This window comes from Pongo pygmaeus, chromosome 18 (assembly GCF_028885625.2).
Source record: "Pongo pygmaeus isolate AG05252 chromosome 18, NHGRI_mPonPyg2-v2.0_pri, whole genome shotgun sequence".
Taxonomy (NCBI): domain Eukaryota; kingdom Metazoa; phylum Chordata; class Mammalia; order Primates; family Hominidae; genus Pongo; species Pongo pygmaeus.
The window spans coordinates 47,100,920-47,124,856 of NC_072391.2; the positions used below are offsets into that span (position 1 = coordinate 47,100,920).

General features: G+C 41.6%; 1 protein-coding gene and 1 pseudogene across 2 annotated transcripts; both read left to right on the forward strand.

The window, feature by feature from the left end:
* Nucleotides 1-346: 346 nt before the first annotated feature.
* On the forward strand, nt 347-12,053 carry CNEP1R1 (CTD nuclear envelope phosphatase 1 regulatory subunit 1). 2 transcript variants are annotated; one of them, XM_054454548.2, is made up of 7 exons: nt 347-494; nt 805-855; nt 1,552-1,623; nt 4,898-4,971; nt 8,563-8,672; nt 9,087-9,141; nt 10,393-12,053. In XM_054454548.2, exons 1-7 carry the CDS (start codon nt 470-472, stop codon nt 10,432-10,434), a joined length of 429 nt encoding a protein of 142 aa, XP_054310523.1. In that variant the 5' UTR covers nt 347-469; the 3' UTR covers nt 10,435-12,053. The 2 variants fall into 2 exon arrangements, with proteins under 2 accessions (XP_054310523.1, XP_054310524.1); XM_054454549.2 differs by lacking the exon at nt 805-855.
* Nucleotides 12,054-21,329: 9,276 nt separating this feature from the next.
* LOC129015152 (regulation of nuclear pre-mRNA domain-containing protein 1A-like) lies at nt 21,330-22,649 on the forward strand (annotated as a pseudogene).
* The last annotated feature ends 1,288 nt before the right edge of the window (nt 22,650-23,937 follow it).

The following is a 23,937-nucleotide window of genomic DNA, read 5'->3' on the forward strand; positions in this document are numbered from 1 at the left end:
CCTTGAGGACAGAACCAGCTCTTTGATTTCTGTATCCCTCGCTGGCGACCAGAATAATGCCTGGAAGGTAGTGGGCGCTCAATCAACATTTGAGGACTGAAAGAACCAAGCGGGGAACGGGGGATAAATGAATGAACGAACTGGCTCCAGAGGGCTGCAGTTCCTCCCCGGGGCAGGAGGCGGCGCCAGCGTTACGCCCGTCTGGCCGCCGGCAGTTCTTGGTCCCTCCGGCTGACCGTCCAACGCTAGGCTCCGAGGCCGGTGCAGGAGAAAGCCAATAGAAAGCTGTCTTAGTTGGAGGTGTACTAGAGGAACCCAATGAGCGTAGCGGGTCTAGGCAAGGGGCGGTGCGACGGGGAGGGGCAGCAGGGAGCGGTTGGAGGTGGGAGTTGGCGCTGCGGACCGGGCGGGGGCCGCGGAAGCTGAGATGCGGACGGGGCCGCGGCGGTGACCGGAGCTGCCGCCCGACATGAACTCGCTGGAGCAGGCGGAAGGTAGGGTGGGCCGCCCGGGCCCGTCCCACGTCTCCCCTCGGAAGCTGGCGGTGCTCCGGCGGGGCCGGCGTCGTGAAGACCCCCGCCCCGGGAGGAGGCCGCGGAGGATGGAGCTCGGGGCCCGGAGCTTGGGGGCGCAGAGGCGGCCGTACCTGGCCGGACGCGGGGGGCGGTGCCTCAGCTCCCTCAGTCCCCACAAGCCTAGAGGGTCGAGCTCCTCGCCAGCTTCTATTTTTATTTTCTATTCATTGGCAGACACTTGCACTCCGTGCATTGCAGCCTGCTAATTCATTTCATTTCATTCTCACAGCCCCGCGAGTTGTATCCCTGATTCCTGCGGTGGTTTCCGGTAACTGCCAAGGTTAGGAAGTGCTGCTCGGTGTTTTAAAGTTTAAAGCACACCACTGCGGAAAGGATACCCCACCACTCACTCGGAGCAGCTTAGACGCCCCTGTCTTCTAGAACTAGGCGCTGCCTGGGTGCCACGAAGATCACCTGTACCCCCTTCGGAGGGGGCAAGGGGAATGTCTTTCCACACCCACTCGCTATCAGTGTCAAGAAGTCTAGTAAGGCCAGACAGCGTAGCCATTAATTAAATATAAGAGCTGGAAACCGGAGGCGGGTAATTGCAGTCGGGTAGACCTCGAAGACTTTGATGTTAGGCACTACGTGGTTCTAATAGGAAGTTCTTGGTTCCCAGAGAGCTAAAACTCGACCTGATTTTAATTTTATTTGCAACCCTGAAAATGTTCGCTTTTGGCGCTGGCCGAGGCTGCTGCTTATTTCTCCCCATACCATTTATGAAGCTTCTAAAAGTGAATCAGCAAGTTTTCTTATATGAGAAATTGGAATTAAAGAACCCTAATGTTTTTGTCAAGTGCTTAAAAAGCTGTCATAGTAAATGAAATAAACAGTGCAGTGATGCATGGAAGTTAGTGTGTAAGACCTGAAGCAGTTAAGAGTATCTCACATGTCGTCTTAATGTTAGGTAAATACTCTGACATTTCGTCAGACGAGTAAGAGTGGCTAATTAGAAAATTGACATCTTTATACCTAGATCTCAAGGCTTTTGAGAGGAGACTTACTGAATATATTCATTGTTTGCAACCTGCTACTGGACGCTGGAGAAGTAAGTTCCTGAATGTTATTTTAAGGGAAAACTAACAATTGATACTTTTATCGTAATATAGGAATGATTTGCTTTTATGTAAAATGTTTGTGTAAATTTATTTAACATCGTAAACAATGCCTTATGAAGAAATTTTTAAGAAAAAGAAATTATAACTGGCCTTCTCAAAAGAACAGTCTATTTCGTGTGGTTGTTTTTGTTTTTCCATTAAAAAACATATTTTTTGGCCAGGCGCCGTAGCTCACGCCTGTAATCCCAGCACTTTGGGAAGCCCAGGCAGGCGGATCACCTAAGGTCAGAAGTTCAAGACTAGCCTGGCCAACACGGTGAAACTCCGTCTCTACTAAAAATACAAAATTAGCCGGTCGTGGTGGCGCTGCCTGTGATCCCAGCTACTCAGGAGGCTGACGTGGGAGAATCGCTTGAACCCGGGAGGCAGGGATTACAGTGAGCCGAGATTGTGCCATTGCACTCCAGCCTGGGCGACAAGAGCAAAACCCAGTCTCAATAAATAAATAATAAAAATATTTAAATTTTTGAATTAACTATTACAGTTTTGATAAAGACATACTTAATAAAAATTTCAGTAGCCCGTTTAGCAGTTTCATAATTTGCCTACAAACTACTGGAATAAAATTTTAGTAAGAAGAGTCATATTGATAGGGCTCAGTGAGTCACGCATATAATCCCAGCACTTTGGGAGGCCGAGGCGGGAGGATTGCTTGTGCATGGGAGTTTGAGACCAGCCTAAGTAACATGGAGAGACCCCAACGCAGTGGCTCACGTCTGTAATGCCAGCACTTTGGGAGGCCGAGGCGGACGGATCACGAGGTCAGGAGATCGAGACCATCCTGGCTAACACAGTGAAACCCCATCTCTACTAAAAATACAAAAAATTAGCCGGGCGTGGTGGCGGGCGCCTGTAGTCCCAGCTACTCGGGAGGCAGAGGCAGGAGAATGGCGTGAACCCGGGAGGCAGAGCTTGCAGTGAGCCAAGATTGCGCCACTGCACTCCAGCCTGGGCGACAGAGCGAGACTCCGTCTCAAAAACAAAAAAGAAAAAAAATTTAGCCAGGCATGGTGTCATACCCCGAGGTCCCAGCAACTTGGGAGGATCACTTGAGCCCAGGAGGTCGAGGCTGTAGTGAGCTATGTAGTGAGCTAAGTGAGCTATGTTCACTGCACTCCAGCTTAGGGAGTGTTTAAAAAAAAGAGGGAGACCCTGTGTTTAAAAAAAATAGTCATGTTATTTAATATATACTTGGAAAAGTTACAGAATTACCCTTAGTTGATTTTTAACAAAGCATAATTGTGCTGCTTTGAAGTCTGACCTAGAAAATTCACATTATTACTATGTATTCATAAGTATCATGAGTGCTACAAAATATAATTTGAACAGTGCTTATTTGCCCATGGAAATATATAGGAAATGTGGGCAAATATACGAGCCATGAGATCATCAAACAAAATGCTTTGTTAATATGTGTTTGGAATGGTTTTTATTTGTTTTTGTTTTTGAAATGGAGTCTCGCTCTGTTGCTCAGGCTGGAGTGCAGTGGTGCCATCTCGGCTCACTGCAACCTCTGCCTCCTGGGTTCAAGTGATTCTCCTGCCTCATCCTCCCTAGTAGCTGAGATTACAGGTGCCTGCCACCATGGGCAGCTAATTTTTTTGTGTATTTTTAGTAGAGACCGGGTTTCTCCATTTTGGCCAGGCTGGTCTCAAACTCCTCACCTCAGGTGATCCTCCTATCCTGGCTTCCCAAAGTGCTAGGATTACAGGTGTGAGCCACCATGCTGGGCCAAATAGTTTTAATTTCCTGGATGGTCATTATTGAAATTTAATTCCTATCTAGAAGGAAATGTAGCACACATTGAGGATTTACTTTATTTCAAAGTGTAAATCAGTTTGCTGGACCAAAAAAGCACTATTGAAGCTAAGGATCCAAGGATCTGGCAAGATTTTTTGTGCAATTTTTATTAAATCTATTTGCAAAGTTTTATTAGTATGCTGTGAGAATTCTGGTTGGTCAGAATTTACAGGTAATGATTTTCCTAGGTTCTCTGGTTTACCTAGGAATTATCCCCAAAACCTATGTTTCACTGTTACCTGAAAATCTTTTAAAATGTATATGATACTGCCCTATCTTATAAAATGTGATATAAATATACTTTACTTTTTCTCTGACTCATGGTCTTAGCACTTACTTGGTTAATGAACTAGTCAAATAAAGCATGTGTATGAGGTCCTTTCTAGTGTATTGATTTTGCTTTTGCTTATTTTTTTAAAACATACATGTGTAATATAGTGCGTGTATTTCTGGAAATACAGAATTATAAGAAATCAAGTTCAGTCTGTTCTGAGTTTGGAACATAGTTTTGATATTTTGATCCTATTACTAAATACCTAAAATAAGATTTTTTTTTCTTTAGTTTACCTCTTCTAAAAGTACATCAAGGAATTCTAGATAATTAAGGTTTTACTATATTTCTATATTTGCTATATTTCTGTTGCTCTTGGAAACTGGATTTCCACATTTGAAAAATGTATGCATCCTAGCTGAAAGACAGGCAACGGTCGTCATCTCCAGAATATTAACTGGGTCTTGCTGCCCCTTTATTATTTTTTACTAATACCATTCTTAAGTTTTACTTATGATTTATTTAGAATTTCTAAAATCATTCTAGCTCAGTGGAGAGAAAGACCTTTTCTAAGTTTTACTGGCAGTAATTTCTACCCTACCTTGCTTTAAGTCCCTTAAAGAAAATCCGATACTAACTGGTGTGCTCCATACTTCCTGCACTGACTTTAATGTAACCATGGCAGTCATCTGCAAAGCAAAATCCTTTAATCAGTCTTCTCAGTACATTCAAAAAGGAGTCTTTGATGGTTTGTTTACAGTAGAAAATGAGTTTGTTGTTTTTTTAATTTGAGTTTACAAGATCTGCAAAATCTTCACTAAGCACAGTGAACATTACATAGCATAGACTCTTCTACTGAAGTGTCACCATCGAATTGCTTTTTATTTCATTGATCATCATAAGTTCTGACCAAATCATAAGAGAAACAGTATCCTTAATTACTAAGGTTCACAATGTTTAAGAGAAGTCCTCAAAGCCAGATGGCAAGCCTCCTAATTCCTGAGTCTAGTTAGTGCATTTTCCATTTAATAAAGTGCTGTATTCTTTGGTTGTCATTTAGTAGGAACTGGTGGTGATAGTATCACATATTAAGTATGTATTTGCTTACTAATTTCGTGTTTATCTTTCATCAGTGCTTCTTATAGTGGTATCTGTCTGTACAGCTACTGGTGCCTGGAACTGGTTAATAGACCCTGAGACACAAAAGGTAGAAGTTTTGTTTTAAAATCATTAGCATAATTAAATGAGATAATGGATATTGTAGTGCTTTGTTAATGATAAAGTATTCAAACACTACCTATTACTACTACTAGTGATATTGTCATATTAAAAATATGCCTTTTATTAATTTGCTCAAGGAAGATTTTGGCTGGCTGTTGTGAATTAAGAATCTTTACAGGGAAAAGGTCTAAGAGATGCTATTATTTCTTAGACATTTATTTGTTATTTGTCATTCACTTCTGAATTTATCATTTTTACATTTTTTTATATCTCTCATTTTTACTTCAGTGTGAATATTCTCTTCATTCTGCTTTGTTCATTGAGTGTCATCAGTGCCAGCTTTTAAAAGTTCTAGGCCAGGCATGGTGGCTCATACCTGGAATCCCAACACTTTGGGAGGCCAAGGGAGGAGTTCAAGACCAGCCTGGGCAATGTCATATAGCAAGACCCCATCTCTACAAAAAATTTAAAAATCAGCCAGGTGTAGCATGCTGTACCCAGCTACTTGGGAGGCTAAGGTGGGAGGATCACTTGAGCTCAGGAGATCAAGGCTGCAGTGAGCTATGATTGTGCCACTACACTCCAGCCTGTGTGACAGAGCTAGACCCTGTCTCAGAAAAAAAGAGGGAGAGAAAAAAGTTATAAAATAACATTTTCTTCTATGAGTTATCTCTGTTAATACCTTTCTTCATCCCATAAAACACTGGAGATGACTTTACAGGAAACACATATGATAAAATAGCAAAATACAAGTATAATAAAAAATCAGGACTAGATAAAAACAAGTTGGACCATGAGGTCAAAACCAGAAAGGAAACCAGCTCACTGATGTATAGGCCATGTTGCCCAACACAGTTGCCAGAATTGGATTATAAGTTAGTCTCTGAGTTACCTAATCAGTGAAGTCACAGTTAATTCTGTGATTTTCATTGTCTGTAAGATAACACATATATCAGTTCCTTGGGCTAGCAAAGCTTTTCTTTCCCAGCATTTATCTCTGAAAAAAAATTTCTTGCCTGAAGTTTAATATAGGAAACACTGAGGGATCTCCCATTGGGCACTGTGCAAGAATATCCCTATACCAAATGAAATAACTGATTTCATAATGTTATTCCTTGAAGCATCCTTTGATGAAAGCTGATAGCATGTTTCTCAAATTTCCACCTCTTTCTACTAACATGTGCCTGATTTCAAACTCAGGGCTTTTTTTTATTACAGAAGTAGTTAGTCTGCAATTTTTTAGTGAAGTTTCTTTCCCCCAGTGCAGTTTTATTTAGGGAGTAATGATGTAATTTTCACAAATCTTAAAAATCCCCTCCCTGCTTTAAGCTACAATTAAGTAGACTACTTTCAGTAGCTCTATTTGTACCTTTTAGGTTTTACAGAAGAAAAATCTAAGAGAAGGCTTTTGTCATCAGTCTCCAAGGCAGTTCAGACAGCCAGAGGGGTTTATTTCACATATAGTCTCCCTAACTTTATCTGCTGAGGTGGAGATATTTAAAAGGATAGGAAGCAAGGGGAGATTGGTGATGGAATTTTATGTTAATAGAGGATTTTTATGGCAGACAGGAAACTCTCTTGTGTGTTCATTTATAAAAATCTGATCTTAAGGCTGCACTTGGTAGTCATCTTTAGGGGAAGAGTGGAAGGAGGCTGGCAAGAAGATTGAAAAAGATCCATCTTGGGAAATGAGTCTGACTTCTAATTGGGAAAAATATAAGCTGATTTCAGCTAGTTGAGATCTTAATAAAACACAGAATTAAATGTAATTTGAAATAGGCCCAAAACTATGTAGTTAATATAATTTTCTAAATTAGATGAGAATATAACTATCCACCTAAGGGTTGGCTCTTTATATTTCAGTATTTAATAACCCCAAACCTGACAGGAGTTTTAACCAGCAATTGTGTCTGTAGCAAGAGTTGCAAACTCAGGAGCCAGTGGCTAGCTAGAAGAACCTAGGGAGAGAAAGAATATGGCAGACAGGAAGTACCTGACTGCCTGGCCTGGAGAGAACTGCTGTTTCGATGCACTGGAGTGTTGCCATGGAGGGAGGAAGGCTGAAACTGATGGCCTAATTAAAATGAAGACATAAAGCACTGTATATGCTAACCTGCTGCAGGCCACACACAACATAGCTGGCTTGTGAGAAACTGTCCTTGGAGGTTTGAAGAAGACGTTCTTCTGGAATATTAACTTTTCCTTGGGTCATCATCTTTCTGGGAGCTTCTTTCCTGGTATTTTCAGCCTCTCATTTCTTCATCTGACAAACTTCTGTAACCAGTACCATGCTGGGCCATCTACCTGGCGCTTCTGTCTTGAAAGACATACCTGCGCGTCTCCTGCTGTGAGAGTGGAGTGGGGATGTGCTTAACTTGATTCTCTTGTTCCCATCTAGTTACTAATCCACTTGATTTATTTCTACACAGGCTCTAAATGCTTGTCTTCTCTGTGTCTCCAGTCGACATTTCCATTTCGGTGCCTACTCTTGTTCCAGTCATGGATCCTGGACCCTTGTCCCTCTGCATATTCTTAGACTTGTGGATTGTCCTGTTTTCTGCTATCATTTGATATGTCCAGATCTGAAATCAGCCCTTTCTTTCTCTTTCATTCTAGTTCTTTATGGATAGCTACTAATCGTTTTTCCCTACTTGAATGTCCTGTGGTCATTTAGATCTCAGTAGCTTCAAAACCAAATTTGTTTTTTTGCCTCTGCAGGGAGGAAGGGGTGATGCTGGAATTGAGTGTTATGAGGATATGTAAGAGTTAGCCAGGTGGAGGGAGAGAGGTGAACAAGGCGGCATATGTGTGGAAATATGGCAGGAGATGAAAATTAGACTGGGACCAGGTTATGAATGGCAGAGTTTGCTCAACTCTTTTAAGGAAGCTTTTTAACAGTAAAGGTTGGCTGGGCGTGGTGGTTCACGCCTGTAATCCCAGCACTTTGGGAGGCCGAGGCGGGCGGATCACCTGAGGTCAAGAGTTCAAGACCAGCCTGGCCAACATGGTGAAACCCTGTCTCTACTAAAAATACAAAAATTAGCCGGGCGTGGTGGCGGGCGCCTGTAATCCCAGCTACTTGGGAGGCTGAGGCAGGAGAATCGCTTGAATCCTGGAGGTGGAGGTTGCAGTGACCTGAGAACATGTCATTGCACTCCAGCCTGAGTGACAAGAGTGAAACTCTGTCTCAAAAAAAAAAAACAGGGAAGATAACTAAATCATGTTTGATTTGTGTTTTCATTGAGACCAGAGGCCTCATCTTCACTCGTTCAGAGTTCAGTAAATATTTTTGATAGGGTTGTTTTTTGATTATAGGAATGAATTTGTAATAGTTCAAGTATTTGAAATGAATGAAGGGAATACTGCTATATTTATCTTGCTTTATAGAAGATAGAAAGCCTATACATTTTTATTTTTACAACGCAGCAACACAGAGAACTAAGATTATTAGAAGTCTTCAAATCCTCATAGTTTATATGATTAAAAATATTATATGTGTTTATGTACAAGTGGGGAGGTAGGAATCAGCCATCCTAAGATTTTTAACATTTTTGTATTTTCATCTCTTCTTTTACAGGTGTCCTTCTTCACATCATTATGGAATCACCCATTTTTCACCATTAGCTGTATCACTCTAATAGGCTTGTTCTTTGCTGGAATACACAAGAGAGTAGTTGCACCATCAATGTATCCTTTACCAAGGATTAAATTTCATTCTCTGAAGTGCTTTCTTGATATAGGTAATGGTTAAAAGCTTACTCTTGCCAGGCGTGGTGGCTCACGCCTGTAATCCCAGCACTTTGGGAGGCTGAGGTGGGTGGATTTCCTGAGCTCAGGAGTTCGATACCAGCCTGGGCAACATGGTGAAACCCCATCTCTACTAAAACACAAAAAATTAGCCAGGTGTGGTGATCTGTGCCTGTAGTCCCAGCTACTTGGGAGGCTGAGGTGGGAGAATCACTTGAACCCGGGAGGCAGAGGTTGCAGTGAGCTGAAATCACCACTGTACTCCAGCCTGGGCTACAGAGCAAAACAGTCTCAAAAAGAAAAACAAAGCGTACTGTTGAAATGAGATATTTTCCTTTGACTGCATGTATTCAGTATAGCTGCTCGATGTCGAACGGTATTAGCAGAATACAATATGTCTTGTGATGATGTAAGTATTTTTTTGGTTAGAAGATTATAGACCTTCATGAAAACACTGAAATTTTTGCCTTTAGAAAGGTAGATATTTTATTAGCAATAAATTTTCTCTGTGGAATGAATAGTGAGTATATACTTAGAGCATTGATTCTAAGATACTTTTACATTTAACATCTTTGGCATTGAGATCCATCTTACAATCAATGAGATCTGACAAATTGGGAGAGTTGACAATTTAATCTTTCTTAATGACATAAAGTCATGATGCATCTTATAACTGATGCATCTTAGATTCAGTGAAGTACAGTGGTTGTTATTGACCAAAAATGGCTCAGCGGATATTGGTTTTATAAACTGTTGTTATTAAGTGATATGCTATATATGTTATTTGTAAATAGAGTCATAGATTAATTTGTGGACTATGGACATAGGAACCTATTGTGTTTTTAAAAGTAGATGATGGGAGACTGGGCATGGTGGCTCATGCCTCTAATCTCAGCATTTTGGGAAGCTGAGGCAGGAGGATCTCTTGAGTCTAGGAGTTTGAGACCAGCTTGGGCAACATTAGCAAGACCCCATCTCTACAAAAAAAATGTAAAAATTAGCCAGGCAGGTGGCACACACCTGTAGTCCCAGCTGCTTGGGAGGCTGAGGCAGGAGAATTGCTTGAGCCCAGGAGTTTGAGGCTGCAGTGAGCTGTGATCATACCACTGCAGTCTAGCCTGGACGACAGTGAGACCCTGTCTTTAAGTAAATTAAAAACTGTCATGTACCAGTGTATAATAAGGGTGTCTCACAATTTTGATAGGTAGCTTCTATTTTGATTTGCTTATTTTATTTATAGAAGTGTCTTAGCCTTCAATTTAAAAAGTCATTAAACAAGTAATACCTATTCATTACAGAAATTAGAATAAAGAGGCCAGGCATGGTGGTTCACGCCTGTAATCCCAGCACTTTGGGAGGCCAAGGCAGGAGGATTGCTTGAGTCCAGGAGTTTGAGATGAACCTGGGCAACATAGCAAGACACCGTCTCTACAAAAAATGAAAAGAGGAGAAAAAAAGATGTATGTAGTATTTTAAAATAAAGAGCTCAGAAGGAAGCTTCACACAAAGGAAGCTTTGAAAGCATAACTATTAATTGTTTAATCTTGACTATAGAGAAGTGTTCTTATTCCTTGCACATACCCTTTAAGGTTTATAAATAAGCAGTGGTATTTTTACTAGAACTGTGTATTGAAAAAATTTTGTGTTTTCATTTTTGCAGACAGGAAAACTAATTTTGAAACCTAGGCCTCATGTTCAATGACAATCTTCACTCATTGTTATGGGACTTAAAATAGCCTTTCTTCGAATAAGTGATACAGCAAAAAGCCATAAAGGATTCCTTTTGCGGTTGGATATGTAAAGGTCATAGCAGCAACTGACAAGAAGTGTGCAATATTTACCTGGATTATCTTGATGATGGTGACTCATTATCAGTGCTTTGGTACTTTTGATTACCTGTGTTTCAGTATTAGTGTCACTTTAGTACTTCAGATCCTGCAAAGATTTTTGCAGATGAAGTATGTATGTATGTTACTAAGTTAAACTTAGAAACAGAACCTCATTCAGTTTTTATAATGTATTTTTGCAAACTACTGTAAATAGCAAATCAATGCCAATGTTAAACAAAGAAGAAAACGTTGTATGGACTTTGTTCTCCTGCACCGATATTTCAGGAACATCTGCTTGCCATCCCCACAGCTCTTTAAAACTGGCTATTATGTGTGCCTTTCATTCTTACATTTCTAATCATACTGCAGGAAAAACATTGGATTCAGCTTAGACTGAGGAAAACTCTCCATTATGTTGTAAGAAATTATAGATGTTTTGAGAAACACTTTTTGTTAAACCAGATATTGAACTCCAGCAACTATTGTGGTTATATTTTTAGTTCATTGTTTTCATTTAATGCTAAATATCCTTTATATTGCTTTAATAATTTTCTTTTTTTTTTTTTTTTTTTTAGACGGAGTCTCGCTCTGTCGCCAGGCTGGAGTGCAGTGGCACGATCTTGGCTCTGCAACCTCTGCCTCCCAGGTTAAAGCGATTCTCCTGCTTCAGCCTCCCGAGTAGCTGGGACTACAGGCATATGCCACCACGCCCGGCTAATTTTTTTGTATTTTTAGTGGAGACGGGGTTTCACCACGTTGGCCAGGATGGTCTCGCTCTCCTGACCTCGTGATCCTCCTGCCTCAGCCTCCCAAAATGCTGGGATTACAGGCATGAGCCACCGTGCCTGGCCTCTTTAATAATTTTTTAAATACCCTAAAGGCTTGTGAATATACAAGTCTACTGATAAATTATGTATTGTCTGGGAATTTGATAGTCATTGTTTTAGATAACTGGATTTTACGCTGTGGTAGACAGGCTGTGACACTAGTGTTGCACAGGTGTAATTGGTCATCCTACGCCTTCACCAGAATAACTTGGGAGTGGTGCCACAAACTAGAGTCTACAATTCTCACTGTTTAGAGAGTGTTAATGACATACTGTGTATGCATAATAGCCACATGTACTATAGTAGCCCTTAAAATTAAACTATTGGGATTGCTGTAAATATTTTAAAGTACTGGAGGTGCCTTTTACCTGTTTATTAGATTTTGAAAAGGTTTAAATTATTTCATGAGCAATCTTAAATTTCATTTAACATAAAGCTGAAGATTCAATAACAGGATAAAAAAGCTTTTTAACAAGGCTGCCATTTAACTTAAATGTGTTCATCTTAGCTTTCACTTGTATAAAATTTTATTCTTTGAACTGCAGCAATAAAACCCTCTGCTCCTAAGAAGTCTTAAGAGGGTATTCTATATATTCTGCTTTGTTTTATTTTCTGTAAATTTTGTAGGTAAATATGTGCATAAAAAATAAATACTTTATATATAACTCGTGATTGGACTTTTTCTTTGGTTTATTGTAAGTTTGTAACTCTGAAAAAAGTGTTAAAACATATTGCCTGTATCAGATATAAGCTAGTTCCAGGTGAGATATTTTACTTTAGCTCTGTGTCCAAGACAGCAAATTTTAAGTAGCATGTGTAGGTACCCAGTTTATTAGGTTATGATTACTTTTAATATGTCTTATTCATCATAGTCTAATAACACTTGGCTGTTAATCGGGAAATACAGGTTTTGTCATATTGCTGTTTACAAACTTGGATTACCAGTTTCCTCCAAGAGCATAAAGCTGAAGAAGTATTTTATAGGCCCTTCATCTTTTTTGGAGTCATGAATTCCTTTGAGTGTTTAATAAAAGACTTGACTCCTCCTCTAGGAAAACCCACCTGTGTCTTTGCATGCACTTGGAGGGGACTTCCAGATGCCACATTACTTGGATTCCATGGGCTTCAAAAGAAAACAATCTGTTATAGTCCAGAGATTTTTCATACCTTAACTTCTAGCAGAACAACTCATTTTCCTAAAGAGTCTTTGTTTGGAATGGGCCAAGGATCCTTGTGATGTTAGTGTCTAACCACCACCTCTACCTTCTCATCTCCTCTCACGTTGTTAGGAGGTGACTGATTGAATCCAATCATCTAATTTTACAGGTGGGGTAGAGAGTCTCAGATTTGCAAAGTGTCTACACGAAATCACCACAGCTTACTAAAGACAGAGCCAGCACCAAAATCCAAATCTCTGACTCACGTTGAATGGATCTTTATGTATGTGTGTGAAGTGAATTTATTCAAGAGCCATTATAATATTACTGTTAAGAATGTAGACTGTTAGGCCAAACTGCCTGGATTTGAATCTCAGATCTGCTACTTGGTAGTTTTGTAACTAGCTAAATTATGCAACCTTGGTTTCCTCGTTTATTAAATGGGCATAATGTCCGTTTCTTTGGTACAGCGAGATAATATATAGGATACAGGCATAATGCTAATCTTCCAGGCTTATTTCAAGTCTTAAAGTGTTAATTCATGTAAAGCACTTAAATAGTGCCTAGCTGCAGAGTCAATGCTCAGTAAGTGTGTTAACCCAAATCTTTAAGGGGGAAGAAAAAACCAAAACCTCATTGTTACAACTTTGTCCAACATCTTAGTTGAGATAACCATGAGGAAATTTCACCTAATCTTTGAATTAAGCAAACTCCTGAAAACTGGACTAAAGGCAAAGAGAGGATATTTGGCCTCTCATTCTGAAAATGTTCGGTGTTTTCCTGAGGAACCTCTCTGAAAACATTCAAGCTTGTGACTATCTGATAGTGCTGCTTTTTGAGATGCTCTTTTCTCATTTAGAACTAGCCATCTTGATTGGCATTTTATAAAGATTTAACAATCCTTCTAACTGACAAATGCCCTGCCCTCAGCAACTGAGGTTTCTCTCGCTCCCTGTCCTATTGAAACCATAGTAATTTGAGTCTTACTCTTCAGCTCTAAACTTTCTCTATGCTTTTACAAAGGGTAAGTATAATTTCTTTTTTTCCCACCAAAGATAGGAAGTGCATCTTGTCTGCTTCATCATGGAACACATTAAAATCTGATGTTTTTAGTGTACCACTGATACCTGCTATGCCAGTCTGACTGTGAGACAGAGAAAAATAAAAAGATATTTATTACCCTATTTTAAAGTGTGTTCATCACTTTATAGACTCACTTTTACATGGCAAGTGTTTTGCTGGGTATTAATGTGTGAGAAAATTAGCTGGGCGTAGCACACACCCACAGTCTCAGCTACTCAGGAGGCTAAGGTGGGAGGATTGCCTAAGCCTAGGAGTTCAAGGCTGCAGTGAGCTATGATTTGTGTGACTGGACTCCAGCCAGGGTGACAGAACAAGACTGTCTCAAAAAAAAAAAAAGCAAAATGAATTTCTGTCCTCTCAGAACCTCAGAACTTGTTATCTGGTGGGGAGTACAGACCAGTGGTCAAGTAGTCAAGCAGTTACCATGCGGTTTAAGTGCTATGAAAAGTAAAAATGTAGGATGCTACAGGAGTCCATGGGAAGAGAACCCAGCCAGACCAGCTTTCCAAAGTAGGTGATTAGCAAATATCTGGTGTGTGTTGCCAGTAGGGGAGAAGTTTTGTGGGGGAGGGGCCGTGACAAGAGAGAAAACGGGAAGGAAGTAGGAACCAGAACATGGCATTTCACGAGGGCAATGGGAAGCCATCAAAGTGTTTTCAGTTAAGGAAGTGACAACTGGATTTGCATTTGTGATGACAGGGCGGGACCTGGGAGGCCAGTTGGAAGTGGCTGCTGTAGCCCAGATGAGATATGTGGGCCCCAGAACTAGAGTTCGGGGAGTGGAATCAGAAATAAAACCTTTAAAAAAAAAAAAAATATTTGCCTGGGCTTACCCAAAAACCTCTTAGAGGGCAAATGATAGGTCAGCCTTGGCGAGTGGGGAATTTTTTTAATGTTAAAAAAATAGGCTGGGCGTGGTGGCTCATACCTGTAATCCCGGCACTTTGGGAGGCCGAGGCAGGTGGATCACCTGAGGTCAGGAGTTAGAGGCCAGCCTGACCAACATGGTGAAACCCCGTCTCTACTAAAATACAAAAATTAGCCTGGCATGGTGGCTAACGCCTGTAATCCCAGCTACTCGGGAGGCTGAGGCAATAGAATCGCTTGAACTCGGGAGGAAGAGGTTGCAGTGAGCCGAGATCGCGCCATTGGACTCTAGCCTGGGCAACAAGAGCAAAACTCTGTCTCAAAAAAAAGGAAAAAGAAAATTTTTTAATGTCAAATGAACAGGACTTAGCAGAGGACAGGAGAAGAAGCAATTGAGCATAAAGCCTACCACCAGCACCACTTTTTCCATCATATTTAGCCTGTTACAGAAATAAAAGTTCCATGATCACCGATATTTGGGAACTACTACATCCTCCTCCTGGAGATTGTTCATGTTGTAAAGCATATTAAAAGCTCCATGTTGGCTGGGCACGATGGCTCACGCCTGTAATCCCACCTGCTTGGGAAGCCAAGGCAGGCAGATCGCTTGAGCTCCGGAGGCCGGGGCTGCAGTGAGCTATGATTGCACCACTGCATTCCAGCCTGAGCGACAGCGTGACACTCTGCCTCAAACGAATGAATGAATGAATGCATGAATGTCCCAAGTGGCCCTGCAGTAGAGAAATCTGTTACACTGCCTGCTTTTCTGCCATTTCACCAAAGACTTGTTCACATTATTTGGGGGACGGCGGGTGTTTGTTGTGGTTTCTGTCTGTCCAGTTCCTCTTTTTTAATTGAAGAGGCATGCAAATGTATTGAACATCCCACAGACAGAATCACAGATTGGTTGCCTTGCCCAGCTCCCTCTGAGCACCCATGCTAGATTTGGGGAATGCTGGCTATGTCAGTCCATCCTCTCTCAGGACAACCCAGAAAACTTTGGACTCCTGCATTTGGGACCCAGGCATGTGGGGAGGTGGTAAAGCTGTGTTTCCGTGGCAGGGCACTCAGTGGGACTCAGTGGTGGTGGCATCAGTTTCCTCATCCGACCAGTTCCGTAAGGTGGGTTTGGGCATTTTTTTCTTCTGGAAATTTAGCCTTGAACCAATCTCTCTAGACCACTCCAAAATCCTGAAGTACCCAATATCCTTTAAATAATTGGCTTTCAGTTAACTCAAAGTCAGCTTCTCTTGCTTGCTTGACTGCTAGAGTGGTACACAGCAGTTGTGTTCCAGGAGCACGCTGTGGAGAGTTGATTTAACAGATGAGAGTGCTTCCAATCAAGCCTCATGCCATCCGGCAAGTGAGAGAGCTCAGGGCCATGTGCAGTGGAAGGACCCAGACTTGGCAGATCAACGTGGATTACAGTCCCATTTCCTCCATTAGCCAGTGGGGCAAGTGATTTATTCTCTCTGAATCTTAATTTCATTTAGGCCTATTAGATAGCTATCTTGCAGAATAGCTAGAAGGATGAAATGAAATAATGTATGTAAAAGATAGCTTTCCAGCTTTTTTTTTTTAATCACAAACTAATTTTTCAGTCGCTATTCTGAGTCCTTGTTATAGGTGTATCTTGAGTATCCAAGAGTGCTGGCATCTATGGAAGATGCTCAATTGCTGTTGAACAAATGCATGAATCTTGACTTTGGTACTGAAATTGAGTTTGTATATAAATACATAAACACACTAAAACATAAATTTTATTTTATTTTTTTTTAGTTGGGGTCTTGCTGTGTCACCCAGGCTGGCGTGCAGTGGCACAATCATAGCTCACTGCAGCCTCCAACTCCTGGGCTCAAGAAATCCTCACACCTCAGCCTCCCAAAGTGCTGGGATTACAGGCTCTCACCATTCCTAGCTAACTTTTTAATTTTTTGTAGCGACAGAGTCTCATTATGTTGCCTAGGCTGGTCTTGAACTCCTGAGCTCAAGTGATCATCCCGCTTCGGCCTCAGATTTGTAATTTAAATAACAGTAGGGAAACTAAAATAACTAAGTCTATTGTAAGTTCATTAAGTAAATTAAAAAAGAAATATATCCTTGCTAGAAGATGAGTTTTAAATTCTGTTTTCTACAATTATCAGATTTATTTTTTTTCCTGACCTACCCTGAAAACCATTTAAAAACAAATTGTTCTGGAATGTTTTAAACACATGTAAACATACAGAGAGTGGTATAATGAACTCTCATCACCCAACTTGAGAAATTATCAACACATAGCCAATCTTGTTTCTTATACAGGTTCAGAATCCTTTATCCAAAATGCTTAGGACAAGAAGTGTTTCAGATTTCAGATTTTGGAATATTTGCTTTATGTTTACAGGTTGAGCATTCCAACTCCAAAACTCTCTAATCTAAATGCTGCAAAACAAGCATTTCCTTTAAGTGTCAGGTTAGCACTCAAAACATTTCGGGCCAGGCATAGTGGCTCATGCCTGTAATCCCAGCACTTTGGGAGGCCGAGGCAAGCGGATCACCTGAGGTCAGGAGTTCAAGACCAGCCTGGCCAACATGGCAAAACCCCATCTCTACTAAAAATACAAAAATTAGCCAGGCGTGGTGGCAGGTGCCTGTAATCCCAGCTACTTGGGAGGCTGAGGAAGGAGAATCGCTTGAACCTGGGAGGCGGAGGTTGCAGTGAGCCGAGATTGTGCCACTGCACTCCAGCCTGGGCGACAGAGTGAAACTCTGTCTCAAAACAAAAACGTTTTGAATTTTGGAGCTTTTCAGATTTTCGATTTTCAGTTTTGAGATGCTCAGCCTACCCTACTTCAGCTTGCTCCCTCACTCCCACAAAGGATTATTTTGAAGTAAATCACAGACATCACTTGATACAGAAATCTTCCAGTAACTATCTCCAAAAGTTAAGAAAAATTTTACATATAACTACAATACTATATCATACCTGAAATGCTAATAATTTTGTAGCAATTTTATACCAAATATTCTGCTTAACTCCTCCAACTGTCCCATAAATGTTCCTTTAGAGTTGGGTTATTTGAATTGAGATCCAGAAAAGGATACTTGAATACTAGCAGTTTCACAACCTAGGACCTAGGTTTCTGAAATCCCTGTTTCTGAATTCTATCTGATTACATATGTGAACTCAATTTATGCATATGGAATACATTTTCAATAAATGACATACAGTTAGTGGATGGATGGGTACAGAAATTTTTTTTTTAAAAAGGAAAGAGATAACAAAATGACATACAGTGACTTCTGCTGAGCGCTTCCACAATAAACCAGCAGCATTATCACGGTGAACATCACTACCATCTCTTCACGTGCTAACAGCCACACGGGAAATGGGACTCCAGCATGCAAGCCACAACGCATCCTTAGAGAGAGAGCACCCAGTCCCGATGACAGCACGGGGTTAGGAAGGAGACCATCAGGAAGAAAGTGGAATGGGTATGTTTAAATGTATGCAGCGATAGACAAAGATGTTGGACATCAGGGAAAAAAATAATGACAAATTGATGGAAAATCAGGATAAGAAAAAAAAGGCGATTACTAATTCTAAGAACAAAGAAAGGAATTGTGGTTTAGTGGACTTCTTAGTTCAGCAGTGAGCAAAATTTGCATTGTCCTAGAAATTTAGAGTGATTTAATAGAGAATTCCGGTACAATTTTGTTGGGCAAAGGAGAAATGGGGGAGAGAGTTTTGGAGAGCTAAGTCCTTACCTATCAGGCCAGCAAATCAAGAGATAACACGATACTGATAAATCAGAAAGTGTGATAGCTTATCATTTGGGAATACAGAGATAATAACAGGAGAAACAGAAGGGGCTGGAGTGTTTACTTCCCATAGAGGGCTTGGGATTCTAGAGAAGGCAAGAACCTGCTGTTCTGTTCTTTTCTTTTTTCTTTTCTTTTCTTTCTTTCTTCCTTCTTTTTCTTCTTTTTTTTTTCTTCCTTCCTTCCAGAATTTCTTTCCTTCTCTTCTCTTCTCTTTCTCTTCTCTTTGACTGCATCTTGTTATATTGCCCAGGATGGTCTTCAACTCCTGGACTCAAACGGTCCTCCTGCCTCTGCCCCCCAAGTACTGTGATTAGAGGCATGAGGCACCACACCTGGCCCTTAACTTCTTAAATTGTGTATGCACATGAAATACTTTTTTCTCAGTGAGGTGCCTAAGTGTGAGTTTGCTAGGTGGAGTAGTTTATTTCACAAGTGGGGAAACAGGTATAGAGAGCATATTGCCCAATTTGGGAACCCTTCCCCTGCTCTCATATTTAGTCATTTTTCTATGTTCCTCATTTTACCTGGTGTTATCTATTAATTAAAACTTTGATTTCCTTAATTTACTAGCTCTTAGGTATCTATCAGCAAATTCAGTAGGAGACAGTGTATGGCAATTATTACAAACTAAACTCTGGAGCCTGACCATGTAGGTTAAATCCTGTTTGTCACTTACAAACTCACATGCTGTGCTCTTAGGCAAGAGGCTTGCCCTCTCTGTGCCTCAGTTTTCCCATCTCTAACATGGAGCTGTTGACATTGTGTGGCATGGTTGGTAGATTTAGTAGCTTAATATATGCAAAGCTCTTAGAGCAGCATTTGGCACATATCGAGGGATCAATAAATAGTGACCGGCCGGGTGCGGTGGCTCACACCTGTAATCCCAGCATTTTGTGAGGCCAAGACGGGATCATTGCTTGAGCCCAGGAGTTCCAGACTAGCCTGGGCAACATGGTGAGACCCCATTTCTACAAAAAAATACAAAAAATACAAAAAAATACAAAAAAAATTAGCCGAGTGTGGTGGTGCATGTCTGTAGTCCCAGCTACTCAGGAGGCTGAGGCCGGAGGATTGCTTGAGTCCAGGAAGCTGCAGCGAGCTGTGGACAACAAAGTGAGACCTGCTGTCAAAAAAATATACATACATACATACATACTGACCATCAGCAGGACGCTCACTCTCCAAATAGGGAGTGCAACCCATTAACATTAACAATGAATCTGGACGCCGGGCGCCGTGGCTCATGCCTGTAATCCCAGCACTTTGGGAGGCTGAGGCAGGCAAATCACCTGAGGTCAGGAGTTCAAGACCAGCCTGGCCAACATGGTGAAACCCTATCTTTACTAAAAATACAAAACTCAGCCGGGAGTGGTGGCGGACGCCTGTAATCTCAGCTACTCCAGAGGCTGAGGCAGGAGAATTGCGTGAACCTGGGAGGCAGAGGTTGCAGTGAGCCGAGATCACACCATTGCACTCCAGCCCGGGTGACAAGAGCGAAACTCAAAAAAAGAAAAAAACAACAAAAAAAAAAACAATGAATCTGGGGAACTAATCAAAACAGAGACAGGTTTTGTGGGCTTTAAAAAAAATTAACTTTAGGCTGGACATGGTGGCTCACACCTGTAATCCCAGCACTTTGGGGGGCCGAGGCGGGCGGATCACGATCACGAGGTCAGGAGTTCGAGACCAGCCTGACCAACATGGTGAAACCCCATCTCTACTAAAAATAGAAAAATTAGCCGGGCGTGGTGGCATGTGCCTGTAATCCCATCTACTCAGGAGACTGAGGCAGAAGAATCACTTGAACCCAGGAGGTGGAGGTTGCAGTGAGCAGAGATCGTGCCACTGCACTCCAGCCTGGGTGACAGAGTGAGACTCTGTCTCAAAAAAAAAACAAAAAAACAAAACATCAACAAAAAAAAACTTTACATATAATAAAATGCATCCATTTAAGCTGTACAGTGTGAATTTTAGTAAATGTGGCACCTGTGTAACAATCACCATGAGCAAGATGCAGAATATTGTTATCCTCTTAAATGTTTCCTTTACCAGGTCCCATCCCCAATTCCTGGCCTCGGGAAAATACTGTCCCGCTTCTATCACTGTAGATTTGTCTTTTTTTTCATTTTCATGCAAATGACATCATAGTATAATAATGCAGTACAATAATCCTGTCTCTGGCTTCTTTTGTTCAACATGCTTTTGATTTTTTTTTTTTTGTCAACATGCTTTTGAGATTTTATCTATGTTAACACGCATGTTGGCAATTTGTTCCTTTCTTTGTTTATCCATTTACGGATTGATGGGCATTTGGGTTGTTTTCAGTTTGGGGCTATAATTCATAAAGGTTCTATGAATAATCATGTACAAGTCTGTGTGGATACATCACTTTCCTTGGGAATACCATGGAGTGGAATTGCTGGGTCATGAGCTGCCTATGTATGTGGCTTTATTAAAAACCATCAAACTGGCTAGGCGCAGTGGATCATGCCTGTAATCCCAGCACTTTGAGAGGCCGAGGCGGGAGGATCGCTTGAGACCTGGAGTTGGAAACCAGCCTGGGCAGCACAGAGAGACCTCATCTCTACAAAAAATTTTGAAAAACATTAGCCAGGCATGGTGGTGTGTGCCTGTAGTCCTAGCTACTCAAGAGGCTGAGATGGAAGGATCACTTGGGCACAGGAGTTCAAGACTATGGTGAGTATGATGGCGCCACTGCTCTCCAGCCTGGGCGACAGAGTGAGACCTTGTCTCAAAAACAAACAAACAAAAAAACCAAAAGGATGTCCTTCAAATGTTTCTTAGCACACTGGAGCAAAAGAAGTTAATGCCTGTTTTAATCACAACCACTTAAGGTGTGTCACTTTCCAAAGTTCGGATGAGTTAGATGGGATTTTGGGTAATATGTATTAGGATTAAATCCTACCAAGCAGTGTGGTAGTGAGGGTGTGGAAAGGGTGAGGTGAGGGGGCGAGGCTGCGAGAGGGCAACTTAACTCTCCTCCTGTCACCCCAGTGTGGGACGGCGTGAATGTGGGGTGGAAGGGATGTCTCTGAGGCGGCACTGGAGAAGGAGCTGTCGGGGTTAAGCATTGTGCGGCAGAGCAGGAACACCTGGTCCCTGTGGCTCATTCATCACAGCAAGAAGCACCCAGGCCCGTGGTCACCGCGTGGTAGCTGGAGCTGCAGAGAGCAAAGCCAAACAGGAAGCTTACTTTTCTTACCTTGCCAGTGAGACCACCTGGGCAACATGGTGAAATCTTGTCTCTACTAAAATACAAAGCAAAAGGAAGGGGCCAGAGCTTACAAAAGATTTGCACTGGTTATAGTGGAGGCTTTTAAGCATGTTTCAAGTGAAACTGATGAGAGTTGTAAGAAGCACAGAAGCACATTGGAAGAGTGTTGTCTATTTGGGAAGAAAGGTCTGTTTATGCAGATGATGTATTTAGAGGCCAGGCGTGGTGGCTCACGCCTATAATCTCAGCACTTTGGGAGCCCAAAGTGGGAGGATCACTTAAGCTCAGAAATTTGAGACCAGCCGGGGCAACATAGCTAGACTCCATCTCTGAAAAAAAAAAAAAAAAAAAATCAACTGGACATGGTGGTGTGCTCCGGTGGTCCCAGCTACTCGGAAGGCTGAGGTGGGAGGATCACTTCCACCCAGGAGGTTGAGGCTTTAGTGAGCCATGATCGCACCACTGTACTCCAGCCTGGGCGACAGAGCAAGACCCTGTCTCAAAAAAACCACAAACAAGCAAACAAACAAGAAACAATGAAACAATGTATTAGAGCAACTTAAGCTCTGTGTGGTGATAAGAAGCCTAGGAAGCAAATTTATAAACAGATAAAGATGAATGAAAATAAAAACTGTTCCTCTCTGGGATCTGCAAATGAGCCACCACCACAGACTCTAAATCTCGTGGGAGCATTACAAAATCCAGAAAATGCAGCCGTAGGTGATGCAGCAGTTCACTAGAGGATCGCTTTTTTGCCTGCTGTAGACCAAGAAGTATCTCTACTAGATAAAATAGCAGATAAAGAACCTGGAGAATGGCTTTCTAAAATGATGGATGCGTGTATGTTGCCGGCAGATTACAATGGCAGAATGGCAGCAGAAATAGATGAGAGGAAGCAACTCACTCGAATGTTAGCAGATTTTCTTCATTGTCCAATGGAAGCCCTTGCAGAGAAAGCATAAATTGGAAGAATACAAGTGCAAGTGAGCCAGAGTTTCCCTGGTGTGCAAATTCAGGTCCCCGATCCAGAGCCCGTCAGACTAATCTTGATTACCCAATGTCACTGGCAGCCGCATGCACCTGCCCTTTGCAGGGACATCTACAGTGAAGATTAATGGACCAGCCTCTTTCCCGGTCCCGAGACTGCAAGAGGTGGAGACAGGTGGATAGTCCTGTAGTGGTATTTTTGCATATTTTTGAGACAGAAACACTAGCAAAATAAATGACAATTAGTAAAAATGTTTGAAATGTTGGTTTGTTTACTATTTTCTTGGTAAGTTAGCATGAATTAGTTTTGGGGTGGTGGGGTTTTGACACAGTGTCTTGTTCTGTCATCCAGGCTGGAGTACAGTGGAGTACACTGGAGTACAGGTACATAGGTCATGCACCTGACCTATGTACTTCATTTAAACAAAGTGATGGGCTGGGCCTATAGTCCCAGAACTTTGAGAGGCCGAAGTGGGCAGATCACTTGTGGTCAGGAGTTAAAGACCAGCCTGGGCAACATGGCAAAACACCATCTCTACTAAAAATACAAAAATTTGCTGGGCATGGTGGCACATACCTGTAGTCCCAGTTACTTGAGAGGCTGAGGAAGGAGAATCTCTTGAACCCAGGAGGTGGAGGTTGCAGTGAGCTGAGATGCGCCACTGCACTCTAGCCTGGGCAACAGAATGAGACTCTGCCAAAAAAAAAAAAAAAAAAAAAAAGATCTCTGTGTATTAATAAGCTCACAAATAGTGATTATTTTCAAAAGGTCTTTTGGTAATTTTTTTTTTTATCCAGGGCCTTGTGAGAAATCTCATGTTTCTGTTTCTTCATATATTTTCAACTGTTTTTCTTTATTTTCTTCAGTATCTAATCACTGTATACTACGTGATTCCTAAAAGGGGAAGAACCAATCAGAGTTGGTTGAGACTTTATTGTGGTATCATTAGGACTGGATTGTAGATGAGACTAAATGTCCCAACATAATCTTATGTTGGAACAAAGATTATCCCCCTTTTCCCCAAACAAAATATGGATTCTGTCTCCATGCCTTTGATTCCATATTCCCTAGAGATTGGTCATTTAACATTAAACATGGAGGTCATCAGCCGGGCATGGCGGCACACACCTGTAGTCCCAGCTACTTGGGAGTCTGAGGCAAGAGAATCGCTTGACCCCAGGAGACAAAGGTTGCAGTGAGCCAAGATCATGCCACTGCACTCCTAGCCTGGGTGACAGAGGGAGACCCTGTCTCAAAAAAAATAAAAAATAAAAAAATAAAAAATAAATCCTACCAAGTAGGTGTGACTTCTTGTTGTTGAAACCTAGGTGGTTTTTGTTTTTGTTTGTTTGCTTTTCAGTGTTCATCTTGGCTAAACAGCCAACAAAGCAGGCAATAGATTTCAAAGGTAAAGA

Bases quoted from the DNA above. Each gene is read 5' to 3' on its own strand.
- CNEP1R1 (XM_054454548.2), top strand. From the start codon at position 470: ATGAACTCGCTGGAGCAGGCGGAAG. The intron at 856-1,551 runs GTTAGGAAGTGC...CTTTATACCTAG, and splicing joins GGTTTCCGGTAACTGCCAAG to ATCTCAAGGCTTTTGAGAGG. The intron at 1,624-4,897 runs GTAAGTTCCTGA...ATCTTTCATCAG, and splicing joins TGCTACTGGACGCTGGAGAA to TGCTTCTTATAGTGGTATCT.